The 24,176-nt window shown below is 42.6% G+C and overlaps 1 protein-coding gene across 1 annotated transcript; it reads left to right on the forward strand.

Moving 5' to 3' along the window:
• The first annotated feature begins 7 nt into the window (after positions 1-7).
• On the forward strand, positions 8-14,319 carry TM2D1 (TM2 domain containing 1). Its single transcript, XM_039556115.1, has 6 exons — positions 8-243; positions 1,544-1,617; positions 4,123-4,231; positions 8,530-8,621; positions 11,313-11,386; positions 12,579-14,319. The coding sequence occupies exons 1-6, from the start codon at positions 125-127 to the stop codon at positions 12,687-12,689; spliced, it is 579 nt and encodes a 192-aa protein (XP_039412049.1). The 5' UTR covers positions 8-124; the 3' UTR covers positions 12,690-14,319.
• The last annotated feature ends 9,857 nt before the right edge of the window (positions 14,320-24,176 follow it).

The raw sequence follows: 24,176 nt of genomic DNA on the forward strand, positions 1-24,176 counted from the left end.
CCTCAGCACCCCACGAACACCTCGGGGTCCCCCTCCGTTTCTCCTCGCGGCTAGCACGGGCTCTCCCCGCGGCGGGGCCGCTCCGCTCCTCCCCGCGTCAGCTGACGGCGGCGGCGGTGCCGTCATGGCCGCCCGGAGCGGCGCGGCTGAGGCGCTGGTCCTGCTTCTCCTCTGGTTCGCAGCCCTGGAGGGAGCAGCGGGCTCGGAGCCGCCGCTCAAGTGCGAGGAGCTGCGGCTGGGGCAATATCCTGAGCGGGGCCGGGCCGGGGCCGCGGTCGGATCGGGGGCTGTTGTTGTGGCGACGGGCCCGGTGTGAGCGGGGGGCACCGCTCGTGGGGAGGGGAAGGGGCAGTGGGGGCCGTGAAGTGCCGGGCAGGGCGGGGGGAAGGTGGGATGAGGGAAAGCCTCAGGTTGGGAGCCCTTAGAGGGTCTCGGCTGGCAGGAGCGGGAGAGGGCTCCTCAGGGTGTGGGAATAGAGGTCACGGCCTCAAGCTGCGCCAGGGGAGGCTCCGGTTGAACATCAGGAGAAATTTCTTCACAAAAAGGGTGATTAGACATCGGAAGGGGCTCGCCAGGGATGTGGCGGAGTTCCGTCCCTGGAGGTGTTCAAAGAACGACTGGCTGTGGCACTCAGTGCTGTTGTCTGGGTGACAGTGTGGGCATCGGTCACGGGTTGGACTCGATGGTCTCAGAGGGCTTTTCCAACCTAATTAATTTCGTGATTTCTGGTGATACTGTGTGTGCCCCGGTGCACGCTTGGGGTGTCCTTCAAAGAGATTCCCATGGGATGAGAGAGTCCGGTCTGCTACCACTCTGCCTTATTTATTATTTGCAGGACTCTGGAGCGAGACGTGGAGACTTTGCCATTTTATTACAAAATAATGTGTTTCTATGCAGTGCACAGGGAGCAGGAGGTGTGAGGCTCCTGGCTTTCCAAGGCACCTCTTGCCCTCCCCAGAACATGCTGGTTGATGGCAGCTGACAAGTTTTTGATGATCAAAAGTGTCAGGAAAGCAAATCTTGGAAAAAACTCACTTCATCTCCTGCTTTACTTGGCTGTGGGAGTTGAGACCTCTGGAAGTCAGTTCCTACTCAGTTTGTTCCTGCACCAAATTCCTGGCGCTTCATATGCTCATTTTTACGCATTCGTAGAATTTTGTCTGTTCCTGTAGATTAAATTTTCTCAACCAAATGCCTCAATTTCAAGGCACTGTGGTATTTAAATAAGGAAACAAGACCAGATGAGGCATGTGCTACCTTGTTGCCTCCAAATACAGAGGCTGTAACTGATAAATAGTGTAGCTCCTTTAGGTAGTGCTGACTGCAGCACTAATTAAACGTGGGGCTTATGCGATATATTGGTGTATTAAATTGGATTAGCAGATTTGCTGCATGGTAATGTGCTGCTTCTCTTTTGGGGGCTGGGTAGGAACCAACATCAAGGTGCATCTTAAATCCTCGGGGTTTAAAGAGGGTGGAATAAATTACTGTTAAACCTGTTGTAGTGTTTGATATGAGAACTATTTTCCTCAATTACCTGAACGTATATGTGTGATGAGCCTAAAATAGACAATAGCACACAAGAACCAATGAATTGCACAAATCACACGGCATATGGTAAGGATTTCTAACTTATATATTGATTAACTACCTTTTTTTCAAGGAAGTGTTCAATTTACGCATTCCTATATCTACTAGCTGAGCTTTATTAAAGATGGGATTAGTAATATCATTAGTCTGAAAGCCCAAAACACTTGTGTGGATTGGGTACTCTACTAGAAATGAATAAATACACTGTCTCTGATTGGTACTTTTGTAAGTGAGGTTTCTGGTAAATCTCTTCAATGTATGTTACACCCTTTAGGCTCTGTCCTGCACTACTGTGATTAAAACAAACCATTCCTGTCATACTGATTTTGCATATAATTATTAAAAGAATTGACATGTGACAGAACAGCCTTCAAAATCTTCTAATTTTTTAGGGTCTTTTTCTTAATGCAACATTGTGCCTTCCATCATCACCAGGTTTTGGTGCGTGAGGTTCTATTTTGAAAGCACATTTTTATTTGATGTTCAGTTCTGACATACTTCAGAGTACAACAGAAAAATTCATAAATTGATTACTTGGTTTCCTACCTGTGCTTAACTTCTTTGGTGTTCTCAGGCATTGAAATAAACGGTCTGTGTTTGATAGCACAGCAATTTCGCTTTATGTGCACCCTTGTTTTAAAATCATGGAATTACAGAATAGTTTGTGTTGGGAGGGACCTTAAAGCTCATCCAGTCCCACCCCTTGCCATGGGCAGGGACACCTTCCACTAGCCCAGGTTGCTCCAAGCCCCGTCCAGCCTGGCCTTGGACACTGCCAGGGATGGGGAGTCCACAAAATTCATGTGTGTGCTTGTGGTCTTTCATATTTTGCTTCCTATAAGTGCTGAATGATTTTCTTCTGGGATAGTGAAGGCTTTCCAGACAATATCAGGCACTGGATGAAAATACTTTGCAAAATGGATCCTTTTAAAAGTTTTTTCAGTTCTTTCCATCATTTTGACATTGTGTCCCTGATTCTAAATGGACAGTCAGAGAGCAGAAAGAATATTGCATAGTTTGAGATAGATCACTACTCAAGATTATCAGTTATTTAACTGTTTGCCATGTGATTGTATTTAATACACTGCACTTTTGAACAGGAGATGAGCTTCAGAGTAGAACAAGTTGCTGAATTAATTAACACTGTTTTCTTTGTGTAGCAGTTTTACACACACACCCACCAGTTTTTAGATTGTCCTCAGAGTATTTGAATTTTCTTATTTTTTCAGTATTATTAAGTAATAAAAAGTTAATTTCTGGATCATGCTTGAAACACTGCAATTTCTCATCACTTTCTGGGATCCCTCACCCAGACAAACAGGGCTTTAATTCAAAGCATCAAAGTGGTGTCATTGAGTAGAAGGTTTGGGGTCTTTGGAGTGACACTGAGAAGAAAACTGTGGCTTTTCCTGTATCAATATATTTTAACTGCGCTGGGTTTCTTCTAATAACAGAAAAAATTCTTTGCTTAATTTACTTTACAAGAAATAATGTGGTTTTTTGTAATAGCCTTAGATTAGGCATATTGATCAGTAGCATCATGGAATGGTTTGGGTTGGAAGGGACCTTAAAGCTCATCTTGTTCCACCCCCTGCCATGGGCAGGGACACCTCCCACTGTCCCAGCTTGCTCCAAGTCCTGTCCAACCTGGCCTTGGACACTTCCAGGGATGGGGTATATAATCCATGTAAGATTTTATAGCAGTTAAGTCCAGACATAACTCAAATACTATTTTATTTCTTTGTTTCCATGCAGCATAGATGGGCATTAAAAAATATCCATCTCTTGCCTGTGTGTATTACTGGAATATCTGGAAGGAATGTTAAACCTGGCTTGCAGTTTTGTTGGAATTAACCAACAGGACTCACAAGTACTGAAAGCTGATAGAAAGTGGGTAAAGGACTGATTTTTTTTCCCTTAAAACAACAGACTACAGCATTGGAGAGTGACTAGTATTCTGGTAATGTATTGCAAGCTTTTAGCAGGTGTGACTTTCAGCTGTGCTTTCCACTTTGGTTCCCCTAAGAGTCAAGAATAATGGAATAATTTGGGTAGAAAGACTCCTCAGGAAGTTGTGTAGTCCAGCCTCCTGCTCAAAACAGTGCTGGCACTGAATTCCAACCAGGTTGCTCAGGGCTTTGTGCAGTCAGATCTTGAAACCCTCCAGGGATGGTAATGGCATGGCTCCTCTGGACAACCTGTTCCAATGTTTGACTGTTTTCATGATGAAAATGTTTTCTGTACATCAGGTTCAGATTTCTCATTGACTCATATTGAAGCCAGAGTGGAAAATACAAAAGAATTGGGGCAGCAATTAGGTTTGTATACTTTGCTTAATATGTAGCAAGGAAAAACTGCAAGTTAGTGGTAGGACTGGCTTAAAAAGTATTTTTAAACAAGTAATTGTGTGTGAACTGTGCTTTGTATCAAGACTGTTGCGCAGTAGAACTTAATTTGTTTCACTTGTGTGTTGTCAGAAAACTGCTCTGAGTGTCAGTTACTGCTTAATTTCAAATCATTTTTTGTCCTCAGTTCAATGTCTGCCAGCACCAAATATTACTTGCAAAGATCACCTTGGCATAGAGAAAGTCTTCACGGGACATGAAGTTGGATTTTACAAGCCTATTGAGTGTCGCAATGTGTGAGTACTCTTTGGTTTTGAAAATCTGAAGTTTGTCCAAAACTGTATGATGTGTTGGCAGAAGGAAAATAGAAGTAAAACAGAACCATGCACATTTTGCCCAGTAGTTAATCCTCTAATAAACACTATAAGGATGCAACACAGGGTCATGGAATGGTTTGGATTGGGAGGAACCTTGAAGCCCATCTCATTCCATCCCCCTGCCATGGCCAGGAATACCTTCCACTAGACCAGGTTGCTCTGAACATGCATGTTCAGGAAATCTGTCTCTGCCAGTGCTTTTTTGTTGTTGTTTAGTTATTTTTATCTCTTTGCTTTACCTTATTACTTTACCTTTGCTTTACTTCATACTTTAGCTTGGCAAAATTTTGCTCCAAATGCTGAGGCCACATTTCATATGTGCTTAAAATCAGCACAGTTGCTGGAAGGAGCTGTTGGGGACACCCTCCATCCCCTTCCCTGACAGACCCCAGGACATCAGGGAGCTGCTCTGGGCTTGAGCTGACTTGGATCAGTTCCCCAGTTTGAGTCACAGGACAGTGGCTTCAAGTGCTTGTGCCAGCACGGGGATGAGGGTGACTCAAGGATAAATCGGAGAGGACAAAGGAGGGCTGGACAGGGCTCTGCTGCTCAGTGGTTCATGCCAGTTCAAAGCGTGCCTGTAGCTGCAGCTGAAGTTCTATTATGCATGAATTTCAGGGGAGCTTCAGGATCTCTGCAGTTACCCCCAAAATCTATAGGAGAAACTGTTCTCTATTTTGGAATAACTTTTATGTTTAATCCAATCCGCTGTGTCTTTTAAGAGCCTGTTTTCTGTATGTGAATGATGGACCTCGTTTTTCTGAAGCACGTCGTGAGTGATGGAGAGCTCTGGATACCAATAAATGTTCCAACTGGCCAGTGCTAATGATCAGCCAGCACCTGTCACTACCATTTGTTTCCCGTTTTTCTGGGATTCACACTGGAACCTTTCTCTTTTGTCCTACTGGAATCTTTGGAAATTAAAACTCCGTTGATACTGGGTGCTCCCTGTCACTCTAGTGGGCAAATAACTCTGATGTGCTACTTGCTGCTTAGTAATTTGCCTAACTCAGAAGTACAGCTCTGCCCCTTAGTTTTATAAATATTTTCTCTGTATTTAGTCTTCTCAGCAGTCAAAGCTCAGCAAACTGAAGAAAACATATTATTACATCTAATCAAATTTAAATGCCCACAAAGTAGACGTCAGTCACATTTTTGTCCAGAAACAATTGTGTTTCAGTCCCATCTGTGATGGGGACTGAGAAGAAGATGAGCTATATTAATTTAATGAAATTGTTTCCTCTTTAGATTAGATGGCAATTCTTATGTTTGGAGGTTTTTTGTATACATATATTTTTGGTTTAGTATATTTTCTAGAAATGTTTTTTAAAGGTAGCTTTTCTTTACATTTATTTATTAAAATCCAGGTCTGTAGGCAGAGAAATGTGATCCTTCTTACAGTATCTATTACTTGATCATGACTGTTATTTATGATGAATACTCAATGGTTACACTGCCAAAAAAACTTGCTGTGACTTTTCTAGTCCCACAACTGCTAGTATGGCAGAAAGAGAAGAGAACCTTTCTTGGACTGAAAATTCCAGTAAAATACAACTGTGAATGTAGATAGAGTTACACAAGCATGTCCTTCATAATGTCCTAAAACCAGTAAAAAATGGCAGCAAGATTAATATCACCATCCTTCATCTGTGCACTTATTTAAAAAGTGGTCCAGTTACTGATAGACCTTTTATGAGGCACTTCGAATGTCACATAAGTGTTAGAAATATTGTTTTAAGCAGGAATCTCCAGCTTAATATTACAACAATAGCCCTGCCTTTTCTACTGCTTTTTGGAGATTTTCCAGCATCTTACCTGAGTTTTGGTAGAAACTGTAACTGTAGAAATAACTGCACATCATTTAACCAGAAAATTAGTTTGAGAAGGCATCTTCCTATGGCAGGATTGTCCCAGCATGGGGACAGCAGGTGAATCTCTATCCCCAGCTTTTGGAAAGGACAAATCAGCACGTTGTCCTTAGCCAAAACAGTAATTTAGTTTTGGCTAAGTTCTGGGATCCAGTTATTTTAGAGCAAGACCAGTAGATGTTACATGTTTGTGTGAGTGGATGTGCTCAAGTTCATTTACTCCCAGTAATAATTCAAGGAAAAGCTTGTAAGGTTGTTCTGACAAAGAAGTACTGGGAGTCAGGATTGCTTAGGTTTGGCTTTAATTTGATGTTTTGGAGGTGATCTTATTTTTTGGCCAAATTCTAGAATCCCCCAGATGAGCATCTATCATATATTTTACTTAATATGTACTGGCCCTGATGCTGCAGACTTGAAATGTCCATTGTTCAAGTGTTGCCATTCCAGGGAAGGAGGCCATGAAATGTTTCTCTGTGAAATTCATGGGGTTCAGTGTGGACAGGTCTTTGAGCAGAGCCAAGAGACCCTGAAAGAGCAAGCACCTGCTTTTGTTAGCTGCTGTGGAAGAGCTGGGAGGAAACATTTGTAACATGGCAGCTGGAAGAAATGCATGCAGGAAAAATAAAGGTTGGATGAGGCTGAGAAGCAAAAAAAAAAATCAAAAGAGGAACTGACAAGAAATTGCCTCTTTCACCCAGTTGTAGAAATTCCTTCAGATGCCTGGGATGTGACATTTTCCTACTCACTGGTTTAATCTTTGTGCATGTTTTTTATCTGAAGGAGTAAGGCAAAGGAAACACAAGAGAGGATGCAGCCCTGTTTGTTACAGTGTTTTCATGCTTCCCCTTCATACTGGATTTCTTCTGCCTGTCAGTTTGATGTTGACAAGGCTGCAGAAACTGTTCTGCTTTCAGAAGCATCTCAGTGCATAGCAAGGGCTCGGCTTATTACTAGCTGTGATCAGGAGCAAAATTAAACCGTGTTCGCATTTTTTTATGTAACAGCTCTTTTTATGCTTTAGTGTCCTTGGAGGGCTGTTGACACTTTGTAGTTGATAAACAATTTCCAACAGTTTACCTCAAGTTTTAAATAAACCCATTAGTGTTCTTTACAGTGGAAACAAGACGGTTCTAAAGATGATAATTTACGTTACATTAGGTTCCAGGAATGCCCTGTGTGTTCCGTGTTGCTAATAAACACCAAGTAACAAATACTGAGGTAAGAGTCATGATTTAATCACTTTATGTTGCCATTAGGTTTTAAAGTCAGTAAATTTAGATAATAAGCAAAAAAGGTAGGTCTCTACTTGGCATTGAAAATGCTTAATAGAAGTGCTTGGACTTCTGTCAGCTACTGTCCTTTTTGAGACTGTTTTATTCAACTGTCAACCGAGAGTTTAATTTGGGCCTATTAAATAATTGCTGGCACGTAGTAGTGCACGTATCAAAACAGTGAATTATTGAATATTTTTCAGTTCTAATTACATTTGGGTTTGCTGTTCAGAAGCTCTCTGTTCGCCAAGGCAGCAATTCCAGCATTGAGAGCGATATGTTTTTAGCTCCCTTATTAGTGCAAAGTTCTCCAGCAGGGACTGCAGTAACAGGTGGTTTGGTGGTTGCATTGCTCCAGCTGTTGGCAAGAATGGTTCCAATTAGGATAAATCTGAAAAAGTCTGTTCTGTCTGTTTATTTTGTATGACTAACCATGGGAAGCTTAACTTGAGAGTGCCTCTCTACCCCTGTGCATCTTTGTACTGTCAACAGTTCTTTTCATTGTGAGTTTGTGCCATTTACAGTGTAATGAGTGAATACATGACTTACTCTTTTTTGTTGAATCCTTCCTGCAGCTTCTTCAGCCGGTGGCCATGGTTCATTTCTCCTTCAGATCTCATGGCAATTACTGTCTCTGCTGACGTCTCACCTGTCTGTCCTGTTCCTCTCGATTTGGCTGCGTGTGAGACTAATGCCTGCAGACAGTGTTCACACACCTCCTGGCTTCCTGGGCTTGTCTCAGTAGGGCTGAACTGTTAGGAAGTGCTCTGTGAAGCTGGGGATGGATCAGCAACTGAATTATGTCTTGACAAGAAATTATCATTTAGTTTCAGAATAATCTGTATTCTGCAAGAGTACACTTGAGTTGCAGCAGCTGAGGTTCCTTTATGGAGGATGCCTTCCCAGTTTGAAAGCTTAACATTATCAATTCCATGGCCGTTAATTGAAGATAAATAACAAGTCTGTTGTTTTTTTTTAAAACTGGAGCAGCAGGAAAATGAGTCACTACTTTAACAGTCAAAAGTATGAGTGGAGATATTTTGCAGTCATTATCTACATTGCTTGTTTCTTTTGGCAGAAATGGATACTCCTACAAAGTGGCAGTGGCTCTGTCCTTATTTCTTGGATGGTTGGGAGCAGATAGATTTTATCTAGGCTATCCTGCATTAGGTAAGTTTATTCCTTAATTTTTTGCTTTGAGGTAAAGCTTATTGTTATGACTGAGTTGTATGTGTATACTCATATTTTGAGTAATGAAGGCTGACAGCCACAGTTTCAATATTTACAACTAGAATCCTTACTTCATGGTCAAGTGAGGTAAAATGCTGCATTATCCTCAGCCTACTCTTCTGTTGGAGTGGTGACAAATGGAGATAGAGTGTCCAGCAGATAAAATCCTAATAAGCAAATGTGGTTATTGCTACTCCAAGTTTTGCTTTGCGTTGATGTTTACCACAGCATTCTTCATGAGGCACTGGAGCAGAAGTAGCTTTGCCTCATGTTCCAGCCTTAAATGAAGCTTGACTTCACCAGGAAAAAAGTAGACAAATTTTACTGGAGACCTGGTGTTTTGGGAGATGCAATTTACTCTGGCAAATGCACACCTTCAAGATAAGTCATGGTGTTAGTAACAATTCTGCAGAAGCTGGGATTTTAATAGACCTTTCTCTCTCTGGTTGATGTTTTTAGGACCTGATTCCCAGGATGATGGTGCCACTGGCTTTTAAGTAATGGAAATACCTTATTATGTTAGAACTGCCTTCACTGGCCTTATTTCTGAGCTGGACAAAGGGAGTGAATTTAAGTATAGATAGGATGGAGCAATGATGTGGAAAAAGCTGTGTATGTTGCTGTCACTTCAGCCAGAAATTTTGAGTTTCTGCCCATTAAATGCCAACTCTTTTTAATGACATTATCTGTCCTTCTCTATAATCTTGATTAACATCCATGTCTTTTATCCCTGAGATTCTGTAATTAGCATTTACTTTGTCCATCTGTTTTACAAAAAGATACATTTTTCAAAACAGTCAATAAGGTGCATTATTTTGTTGTACCACTGGATTTGAAATAATAATTTGCCATAATTATTTTTTAATATATTGTGGAAATACAGATTCATAAATCCTTAATTCTTTTATAGAAATTCTTTATGCCTGATGCTTTAACCCTACTGGATTATACTGTAGCCAGTAGCCAAAGTTAGTATTTAAAATTCCAAAGCCAAGTTTTCAATCTGTTGAAAGGTAAAGAAGGGAAAAGCAAATAGGTAAGAGCAGAAGAGAATAAAAATCAACATATTGGATTCCTTTACAGTGGCTGATTAGGGATTTTTTAGGTCATCTCTGCCTTGGCAAAAAATGGTTAAGAAAGGTTAACAACATTGAAATCTTTTTTGCAAGTGTAATGAAGACTGTAAATACTCTTTGGTTTATTTTTTTCCTTCTCTTTTGTTTAAAGAGCACACAAATACAAACAAGCTATTGAGTATGAAGAAATCAGGAAGGCAACCTCTTCCTCTCCCACACACTGTGAACTAAACCATGAGTTATTACTGCAGAACAACACTATTTTTTCCCTCCATGCTTTAGAGCAGTTTATTTTCTCAGTGTGATCTGCTTGTGGGGAGGGAAGTGAGGAGGAAGAAAAAACCCAACTTTACCCTGCACTCCAGAAATAAATGCCTGGTTCAGAAACAGTTCTCCTCCATCCAGTTCCTTAAGTAAAGTCGAGCTGCAGCAGTGGTAAGAAATCTGCTGGGTTCCCAAAATCCCAGCTGGCATGTTCCACGGGCAGGGATACCTTCAGGTTGTGCAGAGCTCCATCCAGCCTGGCCTTGGGCACTCCCAGGGATCCAGGGGCAGCCACAGCTGCTCTGGGCAGCCTGTGCCAGGGCCTAAGAGGGAAGGATGCCCAGGGACTTTTCTTGCATGAGAGACAAATCCAGACAGTGGGATGCTCCTCCTGCAGTGTGCATGCAGTTATTCCTCTCCTCTGCCCCATATGCAGCCCCATAAACAGGCCTGGGGGAGAGGAGGTGGTTTGTGGGACACGTTGCTGCTTTGGAGAGAGGAATTAACCAAGATGTTTGCCTGAAATAAGACTCGTAATAGATATAGTTCTCACTGGATTACCTTCATTGTACAAGAAATTATTGATATTAAAAATAAATTTGAAGGCAGCCTCTTTTTTCTTAAGGCATTTTCCAGATGAAGTCTGCCTTGCAGGACAACTTCCAATAAAACATTCATCTGTCAGTTGCTATTCCCATGTATTTTCTATTATTCTTTCATTTATTTGTATAAAACCCAACATTTTTGAATACCAGTTAAAAAGAAGTGTTTATCTATTTTTATATGTATTCAAAATAAATTCATATTTCAGCAAAAATATAAAAATTATACAAAGGATTGTTTTCCAAAGTTGCATGTTCTGAAAATCAAATCAGTATGTGCTGCATCTCGTGAGGTGGTAGAAAGTCTCTTTCTATTCATAAGCAAATTTTGCAGCTCAAGTTGGGATTTTTCTGTCTGTGCCTCAGTGAAAGGAATATTTCAGTAACCTGATTATCAACTTCTGCCTTTCCTTGTGTAAGAATATTTATACATAAAAAAAAAAATCAATTGTTAATATTTAAAATCTTTAAAGTGCGTTCAGGATGTAGAAATATGAATATGTGGTTTATTTTTTTCCCTAATAATTAACGACATTTAACTTTAGGTCTGCTTCTAGATAGAGGTATATATATATATATATAAACACACACATTTTGTGGGATGAGGAGAGAGTTTGGATGTTATTGCCACCACTGATTAAATCCGGTGATTGCTTAAAGCTACATTAAATTTTACTTTTCTTTTTTAGGTTTGTTAAAGTTCTGCACTGTAGGGTTTTGTGGAATTGGGAGCCTAATTGATTTCATACTTATTTCAATGCAGGTAAGTCAGGGCTTTCAAAACAAGATCCAAATTGTGTTTTTTTAAGCTTTGATTTGATTACTAACACTTTGGTAGTATTTTGGCCTTAAGGACCATTGGGTATTGAAAAATCAAGGCATTTATTTTGGCTCTGCTTGTAGATTGATGTTGTAGAATATAGACACAAAATATCAATATATTTGCTGTTGGAATTAAAAATTAGCCATCTATAAATACTTACAATTAATAGCTTGGAAGCCATAGCACCATAAATCCACATGGTCAGAACCTCTTTATGTGAGGCAGAGTGTTGGACTCAGCATGAGATGTCCTACTGTTCCCAGAATCCTCAGGTTCTGTGTTTGCACATGCTTTATGCTGATGAAAGAAGACGTTACCACTTTCATTTTCCACCTCTCCTCCAAATTCAACTCCAGCATCACCTGACAGCTGTGAGGGATTCATGAGGGTTAAATCCCCAGCTGGAGTGACATCCTGTGACATCATGAAATTGCCAAATTGTTTTATTCAACAGAGCAGCAGCCATTTAGCATGAATTGCAAATTGGCTACGATGAACTCAAAAGCCACTGTGGATATGGGAGGTTTTTTCTATGGGTTTGTAGGGAAATATTTTAAAAGTGTGCACTTTGTATATGTCTTTTGTGTGCATTCTCAAATTCCTTTCTCTGCTGTCGCGGTGATCTTGCCTCAGAGCACTTACACATCCAGTTGAGAGTATCTTTCATCTCTCCTTGTTGATCTCCCTGGTGGCTCCACATCAATTTAGCACTCCCAGAACAAAAACTCCGTGATCTTTCCTCCTTCTCTTCATTCCTTACCTGTTCAGTATTTCAAAGACTCTTGTCATCAGCCTAATTCTCTGCTGCCGACCCTCCTTTGTTCAGGAAAAGTGGTTTGGAGCCCACTCATTTGTTAGGCTGGTTTTGTGCCTCAAATCCTCATCGGATTAGCCGAGTCCCAGTGCCTGGCTGTAATTTGGTTGATTAGAAGCCCAGGGGAAATGTTCCTTCTGAGACAGCGCTCGCTAAAACAGTTAAACTGCAGCATAACTTCAAAATAAATCTAGTTTCTGTTTGACTAATTAAGCATGACTAATTTTATGATGGGAAAATTAGCAGTAATTGAGACATTAGCACAAAGTATATATTTCACTTCATATTGAAAAGTCTTGGTTCTTTTTTCTGTTGCAGATCGTTGGCCCTTCCGATGGCTCCAGTTACATCATCGATTATTATGGGGCCAGGCTGACCCGGCTCACCATCACCAATGCAACCTTCAGGAAAATGCAGACCTATCCCTAACTCTGGCAGGAAGTGGCACAAATCCATAGGTGCAGCTTGTTTTTACAGCTGGATCCAGTGGTCCACTGGAGTTGCTGAGGACTTACTGATTACCCCTCGTCAGAACAGCATATCAAATGCACGGTGAACAAAGAGGATAAAATGTGAAAGTTCCTCACGTGAACAAGTTGACCTCAAAGGTGGAACTTTGGGACTGCTCTGTTTCTGGGAGCACAGGGTTGTTGCTAAGTTGTATCATCTGTGAAACAATGCAGACTGTTGCAGTTTGCACTGATGCAAACTGTGTCAGAGTGTACAGAGAGCTGCAGAGAGAGTTGTTCATAATAAATACGCTGATATTTATTCCATTGAAATTGATAGGAGTTTTAGCATGGATGGGCCAGGATTACACTTGGGTTCTGTCCATGTGGCAGTTTGGAAATTAACTTAAATATCCCAAACCACACAAACTGCCTTTTTTTCCATCCTGTTAAAATCCAAAGAGCCCTAAATCTTAGGCTGGTGTAGCCAGTGAACTTGTGTTAATTGAAATAATTATTTCTGTAAATTTTGGTTAAGTTGCAAAATTTGGTCACTGCTGATCAACAGTAGAAATATGGATGCTTAAAAAATAGGACTGTAGATGGCACATCACAAAAGAGGAGGGTGGATGTTGGGGTGCCCTGAGGTTAGAAAAAGAAATAATTGTTCTGCTTATTCTGATTTTTTTTTCTTTCCTCTCTTGCAGCCATCCATAGTGAAATAAATGCCTTTTTTTTCTGAAAATAAATTGGTGTGTGTGTTTTACAGCTACGGAGTGTCGAAAGAGTGAATTCTTTGTACGACTAAAGCCCTTAAAAGGCTCTTACTTTGGATCAGTTGTGTTGCAGTGAAATAAATTCAGTGTCTTTCAAAGCTGTTTGACCAAAGTCTTTTGGACAACCAGGATTTCACTGGATGTTCCTTTCAGGAAAAGTAGGTACACACGGAGACAGAAAACATGTCAACAAAGTCTTCATGCTATTTGACCAATTTTAAGCATTCTCTTCACCTCCTAATGAAAACTGGCAGTAACTGAGGGAGAACCCCACGCCACAGAAACTTCAGTGTAATCTGTATTATTTACCAAAATTTGGGCTATTTTTTTGTTTTTCCAGTGAAACTTTGAACCTGTCATTAATATATCCACAGACTGTATTTTTAAGGGAATTACCAAAAATGAGATTCCTAAGTGGATTTATGAAAGCACAGTTTGTGGGGTTTAGGCTCTTTTTAACCCACATTAAGCCCAGTGCACAGAAGGCTTTGTAAAGAAATCCTGTTTTTTCCCCAAATCAGCATAACCTGACATGTCACGTAATGAGAATAAACCACAAGGAATACTTTGTGCTTAACGTTAATTCTTTCCTTCACGCAAGAAAGATGTGGTTTTGGAATACTTCCTACCATGCATTTTCCTTGTGGGCTCAAAGAGACAAGAACACTCTGTCAGCTCCATTCCCTTGCCTGATATTTGTTCTGTCTCCCTTTGGTCTCTCTCTCACTGAATGCTCTTTGTGCACATCAGTTTTGTTCCCTGAAATACTTTGAACAACAGACAGGAAGTGGATGGAAAATAGATGTTCGAATCAAATAAAATCTCCTAAGATCATCCTGTGACTTGTCTGCTTTTTGTTTTTCCAACCCTGAAGCTGATAATGAAGCTGTGAAAATAGGAAGATGTCATGGATGTTATGATAGAAAAATAGCCTTGGGTGCCTTATTACACAAGATTCCATTCTAAAATGTGTCTCCAGGTGTACAAGTAGCAGAGGGCTTGGTGATTTCAGCAATCCAGGTTGTGCTTCATGATCTGTAAAAAATTCCAGGAGCTGTTTTGTGTGAATCAGATGAAAACATGATTAGTTCCGAGGTCCATGAGATTGCTAAGCCCAGAAGCCAAAGAGAGGAAGAGCTGCTAGTCCAAGCTGCAGTGTTTGTGTAGGAAGAGAAGATGTGTGTCAGCCAGTCCAGGAAATCAGAGCTGCTGTGGGATCCTTCCCTGCTGGAGCCCGGTTTGGGATCCAGGGCTGCTCACGCCGGGGCTGCCCCGCTCTGCCACCGCAGCCGGGACACAGCCACAGGTGACTTCTCTCTCCTTCACAAGGAACTCCCCTTGATCCTACATCTTGTCCTGACAACTTCCCACCTCAGCCACAACCCCCTCCCGTGTCTGGGAAGCCTTTAAGGAATGAGTGCCCCAGATGGCTTAACCTTTGGGAATTCCGTGGGCTGCTGCTGGGGTTATGTTCTCTGTGTGAACACACCGTGCTGTGTTTCTATCTGCTCGTTTAGCTGCGCAGCAGAAGTGGAGAGAGGGTTAACTGAGCAAGCAGATAGTGCTGCAGGGCCAGGAGACAGTTAGTGAGGTCTTTGTTTTCATCTTGTAATTGTCAGATATGGCATGTTTACCATAAGGGCTGTGAAAAGTGTGATGTGAGATGTAAAGCTGTCCCACTGTGTTAATAATGAATTGGCTGCAGTAATATTTATCAAAATGTCTATCCAATGATGATTTTTTGTGTTGCTGCCTGCTTTAGCTTTCTCCTGTCAATCAAGTTGTCCATCCCAGTCTTTCTGTAGTTCTGATTTCACTGGAATAATCTTCTCTGGGGGTTGTTTTCCCCAAAACAGTTGCAAACCAATGAAAATAATTAGACAATGTACTATGTCGTCCTCCTGCCTCGTTCCCAGATAAAATGATATCTGCTGGCCTTGCAGATAGTCAGGAATCCTTTCAACATTCCAACAAGGCAGAGAAGTATTACTCTGTATCTGTAAAAATAACAGAAAAAATAAATGCCAGAGTTTACAACCAGAGTTTGAGGTGCCCAGCCTTTAAAAAAACTGTTCACTGAAGATGCTGCAGATCCAGGCCAGGCATTAAATCCAGATCTTCCCAAACTACCACTGCAACTCAGTCATTTCAAAAATGACTCTACAAACTGTCCTATTCCCCCCTGAATTTTTAATGACCAGTTTAAGATTTTCTGCAGTGTGCTTAACCATGATCTGAAGGAGCCATAGTTGGGAGAAACGTCCAGCTTTGGGCACTCCACATTCGCTCCCACAGTGCCAAAGTGGTGGCACTTCAGTGTGCTGACTGCACTAATAAGTGGCTCTGGGTTGCATTCCTTCAGCTGGGTTAACCTGTGCATCTCTCACTTGTGTTTAGAGCTCATTTTCAAAGAGGTTTTTAGAACAAACTGGTTATTCCTCCCAGGACTGAAATCACAACTCTGCTACAGCAACTTCCTGTGACAGTATTTTGTTATCCTCACTGTTTCCCTCTCCACCACCACCCACCACTTATTACATGAAGATATCACTGCTGCTTTCAGGACCTGATAACACCTTAAATGTTAGCTTTTATTCTGTTTCCAAAGATGTATTCCTGTATGTCTGCCAGTAAAACTTCTCAGCTCCACAGGAAGGTCTTTGTGTTTGAAATGCTCCCTTAGAATTTTTTTTTGGAGAACATCTGTTGTCACCCCATCAAGGATTGTTTCCTTTGTTCCTCAGGAGTATATTCAGTTATATTTGCTTGCACAGCTCTGTCTATTCAGTCTGCTCCCATCTCCTCTCTGTGTTTTTGAGGTTTTTTTATTTTTAGATTCATTAGGTGTTTAGGCCATCTCTGCACTGCTGCTTGCTCTGCACTTTTCAAACCTGCTTCCCCCTGAAAGTGACGTTAAATACAATAAAGTTGGGTGCTCAAGCACCCAGCTGGGGAAATTCCAGAGGCAAGAGCAGGAGCATTTCCATTGCCTCATAGGACTGTTGATAATTGTATGCTTGCTGATTATTTCAGTAATGCATCATACCGACTTTCAAACTCAGTGTCATCCCTAACTACTCTGCCATTTTCATTATTACAAGTGGTCACTATGTGGCTTCTTTAAAAAATGCACCATTTAAATTCATTTAAATCATGCTCTCTAACCAGCTACCTTGTTCTGGGTTCAGCATCAGAGTCTGCCAAAAAGTGAAATATAAGAGATTGTTCTGTTTGCATCTTCTGCCTGAATCTGAGGAGAAAAAATAGCTTAACTTTAGGCATATGCTTAAGTGTTTTGCTAGACTGAAATATGATCAAGACTCTTCCCACTTTCTTCCTCTCAATCCATCTGTGATACCCAGAGAACCTTTCTAATCTCTGGGAATTATAAGAGAAAATCACATTCTGCAGGGGAACCTCAGCACTGACAGTGTGAATGGCTAATGGTGTTTGACACAGTTCTGTGGCATCCCACGTACCCCTACTTTTTGTCACCTTAAAGCTGCTATTTGTCGCTTTTTGTCCATGCACCAGCTGCCTTTGGACATCCTGCCCTAATTCTTCAAGTTCTAGGAGGAGGTGGACTCCAGAGCTGCATCACCCATGTGGAAATATCACGGCATCAGATCAGGGAATCTGTGATAAATCCGAGCAGAGACCCTTTGAGGGGCAGGAATGATGTCAGCAAGAGGCGGCTGCGGGCTCCAGTTTCTGCGGGAAGCGTCTGAAACTCAGCCCCGCGTTGTCTCTCTGCCTTCTGCTTCCTGAAGGTGGAGCCAAACCCCCTATCAGATCCCCAAATCTTCCCAAGTTGTTCTTTATCACAGCACAGACTTAGCACACCGGTATTTTTCCTTGCACAGCAGAGCAAACTGGAAAGTGGCTGCGAGGATTCTGTCTGGCTGAGATGCGTTTTGCACTGGGGATCTGAGACTGCAGCAAAGGGAAAGAAATCCAAGGATAAAAAGGACACTCTCTCAATGCTGTTTGCGCCGTGTCTGATGGAGATCTAGTTCCCAACATCCCCAGCAAAATAAAGTATTTTAAAAAACACTGCTTGTCTCAGATACAAGCTGCTTGCTCTTCCCAGATTTCTGATTGTAACTCTTTGTGCTTCATAAACATCTCGGCCATCCACGTGCCCCAATAACTCTCCATGATCCATTTGAATGGCTGCTTTCAGGACTGCAGTGCTCTCCGAGCAGCACATTCCTCGGGCTCTGCAGATGCATATGACACAGCAGAATTTTAGGCAGTATAAGAATTATAAAGCTCAGTTTCCATTACTGTAATTGCTATATAAATCCTACCTTAGAACAGGCCTATTTAACCTTGGTTTGAGCTGAGACTTGGACCAAGTCTGATTAAGTTGAGCACCAAATTATTTTTATATATTTTTTTTCCCCCTTCTTTTCTCTGCAGTATCATAACTTAGTGGGCAGCAGGGCAGGGAGGGAGATGGGATCCAGCGTGTCCTCTGTGCCCTGTCCTGCCAGGGGGGTGGCTGCAATCAGGAAATACCTGTCCCCAGCCAGCAGCAGGACGAAATGAGCTGTGCATTTTGCTCCCTGTGAGAAGCACCGTTTCTCCCCTTGGAACCTGTGGCTGCTCCTCATGCACAGCTGTGCTCAGAGCAGGTGTGTGAGACGGCTCTGAGGCCGGTGGTGCTGGGGTGAACCTTCAGAGCCTGCCCTCTCCGGGGGGATGGAGCAGGAACTCCCAGCTTTTCTGTCATTTGCACCACTTTGATGAAAACTGGGTGCCCTGGTGGTTCCCCCTCAGGGGCACTGAGGTGTCTGGAGCTTCCTTTGGGTCAAAGCATTTGGAACATATGACAGGACAAGGAGCAGTGGGGTCAAAGTGAAAGAGGGGAAATTTAGATTATATTACACAAGAAATTTTTCCCTGTGAGGGTGGGGAGGCCCTGGCACAGGGTGCCCAGAGAAGCTGTGGCTGCCCCTGGATCCCTGACACTGTCCAAGGCCAGGTTGGAGCACCCTAGGAGAGTGGAAGATGTCCCCGCCCATGGCAGGGGGTGGAATGGATGAGCTTTAAGCTCCCTTCCAACCCATACCAGTCTGGGATTCTGTGATTCTAAAACTGGGGAAGAGGTTGTCAGTACCATAAGCAGAGGTTGGTGATGTCCTGCTCCACTGCTGGAGAATACCAGGCTCCCTGGTGGGCCAGGGAGCAGCTCTGATATGGATAGCCATGACTTGCTCCAAAGAAACTCTGGCACAGCATTTCCCATGCCATAAACCTGTTCTGCAGTGGGTGCTTTGCCACTGTAAAATCATAGGAATGTATTTATTAATGAATTCTATTTCCTTTACAGTGTCTTCTTCAAAGTTCCTTGGATTTACCATGGGGAGAATACGGCAGGAACATGTAAGAGAATGCTGAGAGCTGAAAAACTGAGTGTTCACCTTGAGCCGGACGAGACTGCCCACCATATGGATTGTGTTGGCAACGGCAGAAACCTGGGGAATGCAGAGGTGGGGGGTAATTTTTAGGGCTTTCATTCCAGGGTCCCATTGATTATAACACTATTAAGAGGCTGATGCATGCGACTTTTAAGTTATTTTGTTAACTAAGTGTAGGCAATGGATGTGTCATGCTAACAACCATAATTGCTGGTGTGTCTAACACAGTATGTAAGTACAGTAGAGTGAATTTAAAAGGTTGTGGTAATCTAAGAATGTTAAAAGGGAAGTGTGTGCCTGAGGGGCGTGGGGGCTGGGGAGAAAAACGACTTACTTGACATTCACTGTCTTCCTCCCAGCTCCTTTGCTAAAGTAGGAACAGAATCGGAACAAAAAAATGTTTGTTTTACAGCTGTACCAAGTTACGGCGTGGACTCGTGCTCCCCCCCTCCTCTCCCACTTGCATCAAGTACATCCTGTACTTTTGGCAACATGTTGACTGGATATTTAAAAGCTGTGAACTGTTCTGAAAGTTTCACATACTGGGTTATGGGCCATGTGTGTTTGATCAAAATTCAATTACTGCACTGTACCATGCTTGGAAACCTATCATCCCAAGTTATGAAGTATGACGAAATAGGCTAATCTAATTGGTTCAGTATGGGAGCAGTATCAACCAAGCTTGTTATGATAAATAGCTTCCTGTGTTAAAGGTTCTCTAGAGCTTAAGTATCTTGGCTCACCTCCCTCTACAAAATAAGAATAGTGTTCCCTGGGAACAGTTACATCACTGTCCCTCTCCTACATTCACAATTAAAGGTTTGTGGATTTTTTTCGTCTTGCTGTTCCTTGAGCAGATAAACCGTGGACATCTACTGCATTCCCCACTTCCATCTCCTCCCCTTTCCTCAGGTTAGGCTGTGTCATGCTACCCCTGAGTCTGCTGTTCCTCAGGGCTGGAACACACTGGAAGTGCTCAAAGCCAGGCTGGAAGGGGCTCTGAGCAACCTGGGATAGTGGAAGGTGTCCCTGCTCATGGAAGGGGGTGGAAAGAGATGAGCTTTGAAGTCCCTTCCAAGCCAAACCACTCTAGGATTCTACAGCAAGGTTGACCAGGCTGCCAAAATCCACCCTGGGGCTTGTGTGTTGCTATGTCAGTACATGAGAAGTGTCTGTTTGTACAAAGATCTGGAATTTTTGACGTAAATTTAAACGTGGAAGATCTTTAATCTGTCTGAGCATTCAATAAAAGAACTTGTGTACAGTGAGTTCCATACCTATGGATGTGCAATTATCTTCTTAAACCCCAAGGTTTAGGTCATCAGTAGTTAAGCACAAATCCAGTGTGCAAGTGCTGGATTATGGCTAGGGAAGGACTATGTTCTAAGCCTGGATTTGTAGTCACTAAATTTGGCACTAGGACAGTGAGCTGTCTCCCATGAGATGATACTGGCTTCGTGATTTTATCTGGTCCATCTTTGGCAAGAAGTGCTTAGCTCGGATTTTGATGTTACAGTAACAGACAGTGTCAAGGGGGAAAAAAACCACATGGAAAAGTGGCTCCTTATGCTCTGGTGATTCAAGTTTTTCCCTTCTTGAACCACCCCCCCCATGTGCCTCCTAACTCAGAAATCCCCTTCAGGCAAAATAATTGTGTGATGATCATTTTACAAATGTATAACTCAGGCCTGATACTGCAAGGGCCTTTAGCACTGCTAAGTTTTCTCCTAAGAATAAAGTTATTCACTTACTTAGGGGCTGGTAGAATGAGTTCTTATGTAAGTGAGTCTTCAAATTAGCCCCAAGACTGCCTAATACCTGGATTAAGCCTGTATGGTGATTAATGCCTATTTACTATATCTGTTATCCCACTGCATTTTGCTCTTCAGCCTTGATTAAGCCCTTTGCTTTACCATTTAAAATGTCCTGCTTAACCTTCTGCCTACAAACGTACACAGTGCTGAGCTCTGCACTTTTAACCAGCACAACTTCTACCATAAATAATAGCATTTAATTTTAAAGTGCAACAGCCACAGTCACCACTTGATTAAATGACAAAGAACAGCAACAGCAAACTGGGGAACACAGAGTTTTTCACCACAAATTCTCTTCTCCACGTAAGAGAAAAGAACTGCACCTTCCTGCTGCTGATTAGCACTTTCTGTGCAGGTCTTTATTTTACATGTTTATAGAAAATTATTGCCAAAAGAGCCTAAACAGTGACTCTCTGCGATTTCCCCAAATATGTTTTGAAGGAGATAAACTAGATTAATCTCTCTTTATAAAGTTCCCACAAGAAAGCTCACAGACACAGTAGCTTTACCTTCAAAAATAGAATGTGACTGTAGGCACTTATGCTAATCTCTTTTTTGGCAAATCAGCTTTTTTGTATTGAATCTTGCTTGATTGAATAGCACTGGAGCTGCCAGAGTAAATGCTATTATCAATGTACAGTAATTAAGGAAATAGTCCTTGTCACTCCAACAGTGTCCAGGCAGTAGTGCCTTCTGTAATAAAGTTAAATGATAAAGAAACCTCTTCAAGGTGTAGATATTGGACCAGAGGAGCTCTTGAGATGCAGGGGAAATAAACACACTGTGGAATTACAGGTGGTGGGAAAAGTATAAATGCCCGTGGAATTCATGCTAAAAGCATGTTTGATGCTAAATGTTTAAATAGATGCTCAGCGCTAAAACACATAATTGTTTAATTTGTCATGTAATTTCTTGACTCAGGGCAGTTGAGCATCTCCCAGTCACCACCCTTAAAAAATGTGTGTGAGGGAGAGGAGGGGGGAGACCCTTCTATCATTCAGCAACTTCAAAGATCTTTTCCCCCTTCAGGCAGCAGCCTGCACGAATGATAAACCTTGCTTTAAGATCAGCAGAGCCCGGCTCTGCCAAATCCATTTGGGGAGAGAATTTCAGTAAAAAGGACTTGTCATTCCTTCCCCCGCCCTCCCGCTTCACTTGAAACTTTACAGCCTGGGAGTCCTTCGGTGGATCGGGATTGTTCCTGCAGCACTGAACACGGAGATTCCCCAAGGAGAGAGAGAGAAAAAAAAAACCTTTGGACATCTTCTGCATTAAAACCGTATCACAGGCACCAAGAAATGTAAACTGTAGGAAAGCAGGGTAACTCTCAGCTTCCAGAAATGGTGTTTAATAAACAGGGAATGCTGATGGGTGCTGCCGGAGGTTCGCAGTGCTCTGGGCTACGACATGCTGAGCTCTGCACTTGAGAGCAAAGAGCTTTTGTCCAAGCAAGGTACGTGCAGGAGAGATGTTGTTTAATGTGCAATAAATAACCAGGGGAGGTATTTAATCAAGTGTGCCGGGAAATACTGCTCACATCCAGACACACACATTTCCAAAGGGGCAGCCTGGGAGCGAAGGCTCGAAGGGATGTAAGGGGCCGGCCAAGGAGTCCACAGGGAGGCTGCAAAATTTCATCCCACCACTCATAAGACACACGCAGAATTCCAGCCCTTGTGCTGCTTTTCCCCCAGCAGCCTGTGTCTTATCTAAACTCTGTGTAATAATTTTCATATTTCACAAATCTGGCACTTCTCCTTGGCCATGTGCTGCCGAGGGTTTTAGCATTCCCTGCAACACTCCCGCTGCAGCGCATTGACATTCTGAAGGCTGGGCATCGTAACCTCGCCATTAAATCTTTGACACAATGAAGTGCCTTCTAAATAAATTCAGTGGGATCGATCCAGTGAACTTCAGAGTGCACCTTTTCAATTATTTTTTAAAGATGGAAGTGTTTTGTGCATATCGAGCTCTGGATTTGTGGAGCTGGGAGCGGGGGGAGCCACATCTCGAGCGTGGACCTGAGCTCAGCTCCAGCAGGAGCTTATGGAAACACTCGGAAGGGAGAGAGCACATGAGCCCTTCCTGTGCTTCCAGCACGACTCCGGGCTTCTGGATCCGGGCCTCTTTTCTGTTGTATGTAAAACATTAATTTTTATTCCAAAATATTTGGGTTTTTTGCATTCCCGTAGCTCAACCTTCAGAACCGTCCACTTGAATCTGAGCAGAAGCGCCTTGGTCAGAATGAAAGAAAAAATGATAGCCCAGGCAGCAGGTTTTTAATTGAGGCCTGCCAAATACCAAAGGCAGATGCTTTTTCATTCTGTAGCTCCTGGATACGCCGTCTACTTTTCGGTTTCAAGGACAAAGGAAACACTTACCCAATTAGATGAGGCATGAGATTGTGACATACGGGCTCTTTCCTTAAATAAAAAAAATGCTGGAAAAAGATATTTGACCCTAAGTCAATGAGTGCTATTAAAATAATGAATACTCCATAAATCCAGCCATATCCATGGCCCACATTCGGAGCTGCACTGTTCCTGTCACGGCGGAGGCCGCGGGATAAAGCCCCACACGACTCCCTTGGCCAGATCACATTTTGGAGGCCTCACTTTTAAACCAGGACAAACAGAGATGTGAGTCAGCGATTTGGACAGGGCGAGGTCTGCCATGTCCTCTGTCTGATGGCTCTATGATGTCAAACATGATCTGGGTGTCGGAACAGCTGGATTTCCCCCACACACTCAGCCAAGCCCAGGGAATCTCTTGCTCCTCTCACGAGGCTTGTAGGAGCTGATATTTTAATGGGAACATGGCTGGTCCAAGGTAACGCCGCTTTTGCCTGCTGAAGGTAGGAAATGGTTAATTTAATGCTTTCTACACCTCACACCTGAGGCTGAAGCATCCTAGAATCCACTTGAACTGCTGCATGAGGAGCATCACATGCCGTCGGTGGAAGCAGGATACATTGGGATTTTCCTTATTTTTGTGTCTGGAGATGGGGACAGTAGTTAAACTTTGAAATAATTACAGCTCTGCTGCCTCCCACCTCAGAGCTGGCATGTGTTTGCTTTAGCCTTTACCAGACAGCTGGAAGTGTTGACTGATAATTGTGGTGAGTTTCTGATCCTCCAGAAGAGCGAGGAGCCTCCTCTGTCCTCCGCCTGTTGTTCCTAATGCTGGCTTTGCCGAGATGATTGAAATCAGTGTTATCATCCCTGCACGCAGGACTGGAGTCTCAGGTGCTAGGAATTAACGTTGCCTGTTTAATTACATCAGTGTGCAGTTGGAGCTGCTGTAGCTGTCCTTTCTCACGGAGCATTGCTTAAAGCGGAATTGCAGCCTCCCATCAAACTGGGTGGGGGACTGAGTGATACTGGAACAAATGGAAGTGACTGGAAAAATTGCTCTTGTCCTCCCAGCCAGGCCCAGCTGCCATTTTGATTTCTCT

The sequence above is a fragment of the Corvus cornix genome, chromosome 8 (assembly GCF_000738735.6).
Source record: "Corvus cornix cornix isolate S_Up_H32 chromosome 8, ASM73873v5, whole genome shotgun sequence".
Taxonomy (NCBI): domain Eukaryota; kingdom Metazoa; phylum Chordata; class Aves; order Passeriformes; family Corvidae; genus Corvus; species Corvus cornix.

Excerpts from the sequence above, each read along its gene's own strand:
- TM2D1 (XM_039556115.1), top strand. The coding sequence starts at position 125 with ATGGCCGCCCGGAGCGGCGCGGCTGAGGCGCTGGTCCTGCTTCTCCTC. Across the intron at positions 1,618-4,122 it reads CACAAATCACACGGCATATG|TTCAATGTCTGCCAGCACCA; the intron begins GTAAGGATTTCT and ends TTTTGTCCTCAG. Across the intron at positions 8,622-11,312 it reads TCTAGGCTATCCTGCATTAG|GTTTGTTAAAGTTCTGCACT; the intron begins GTAAGTTTATTC and ends TTTCTTTTTTAG.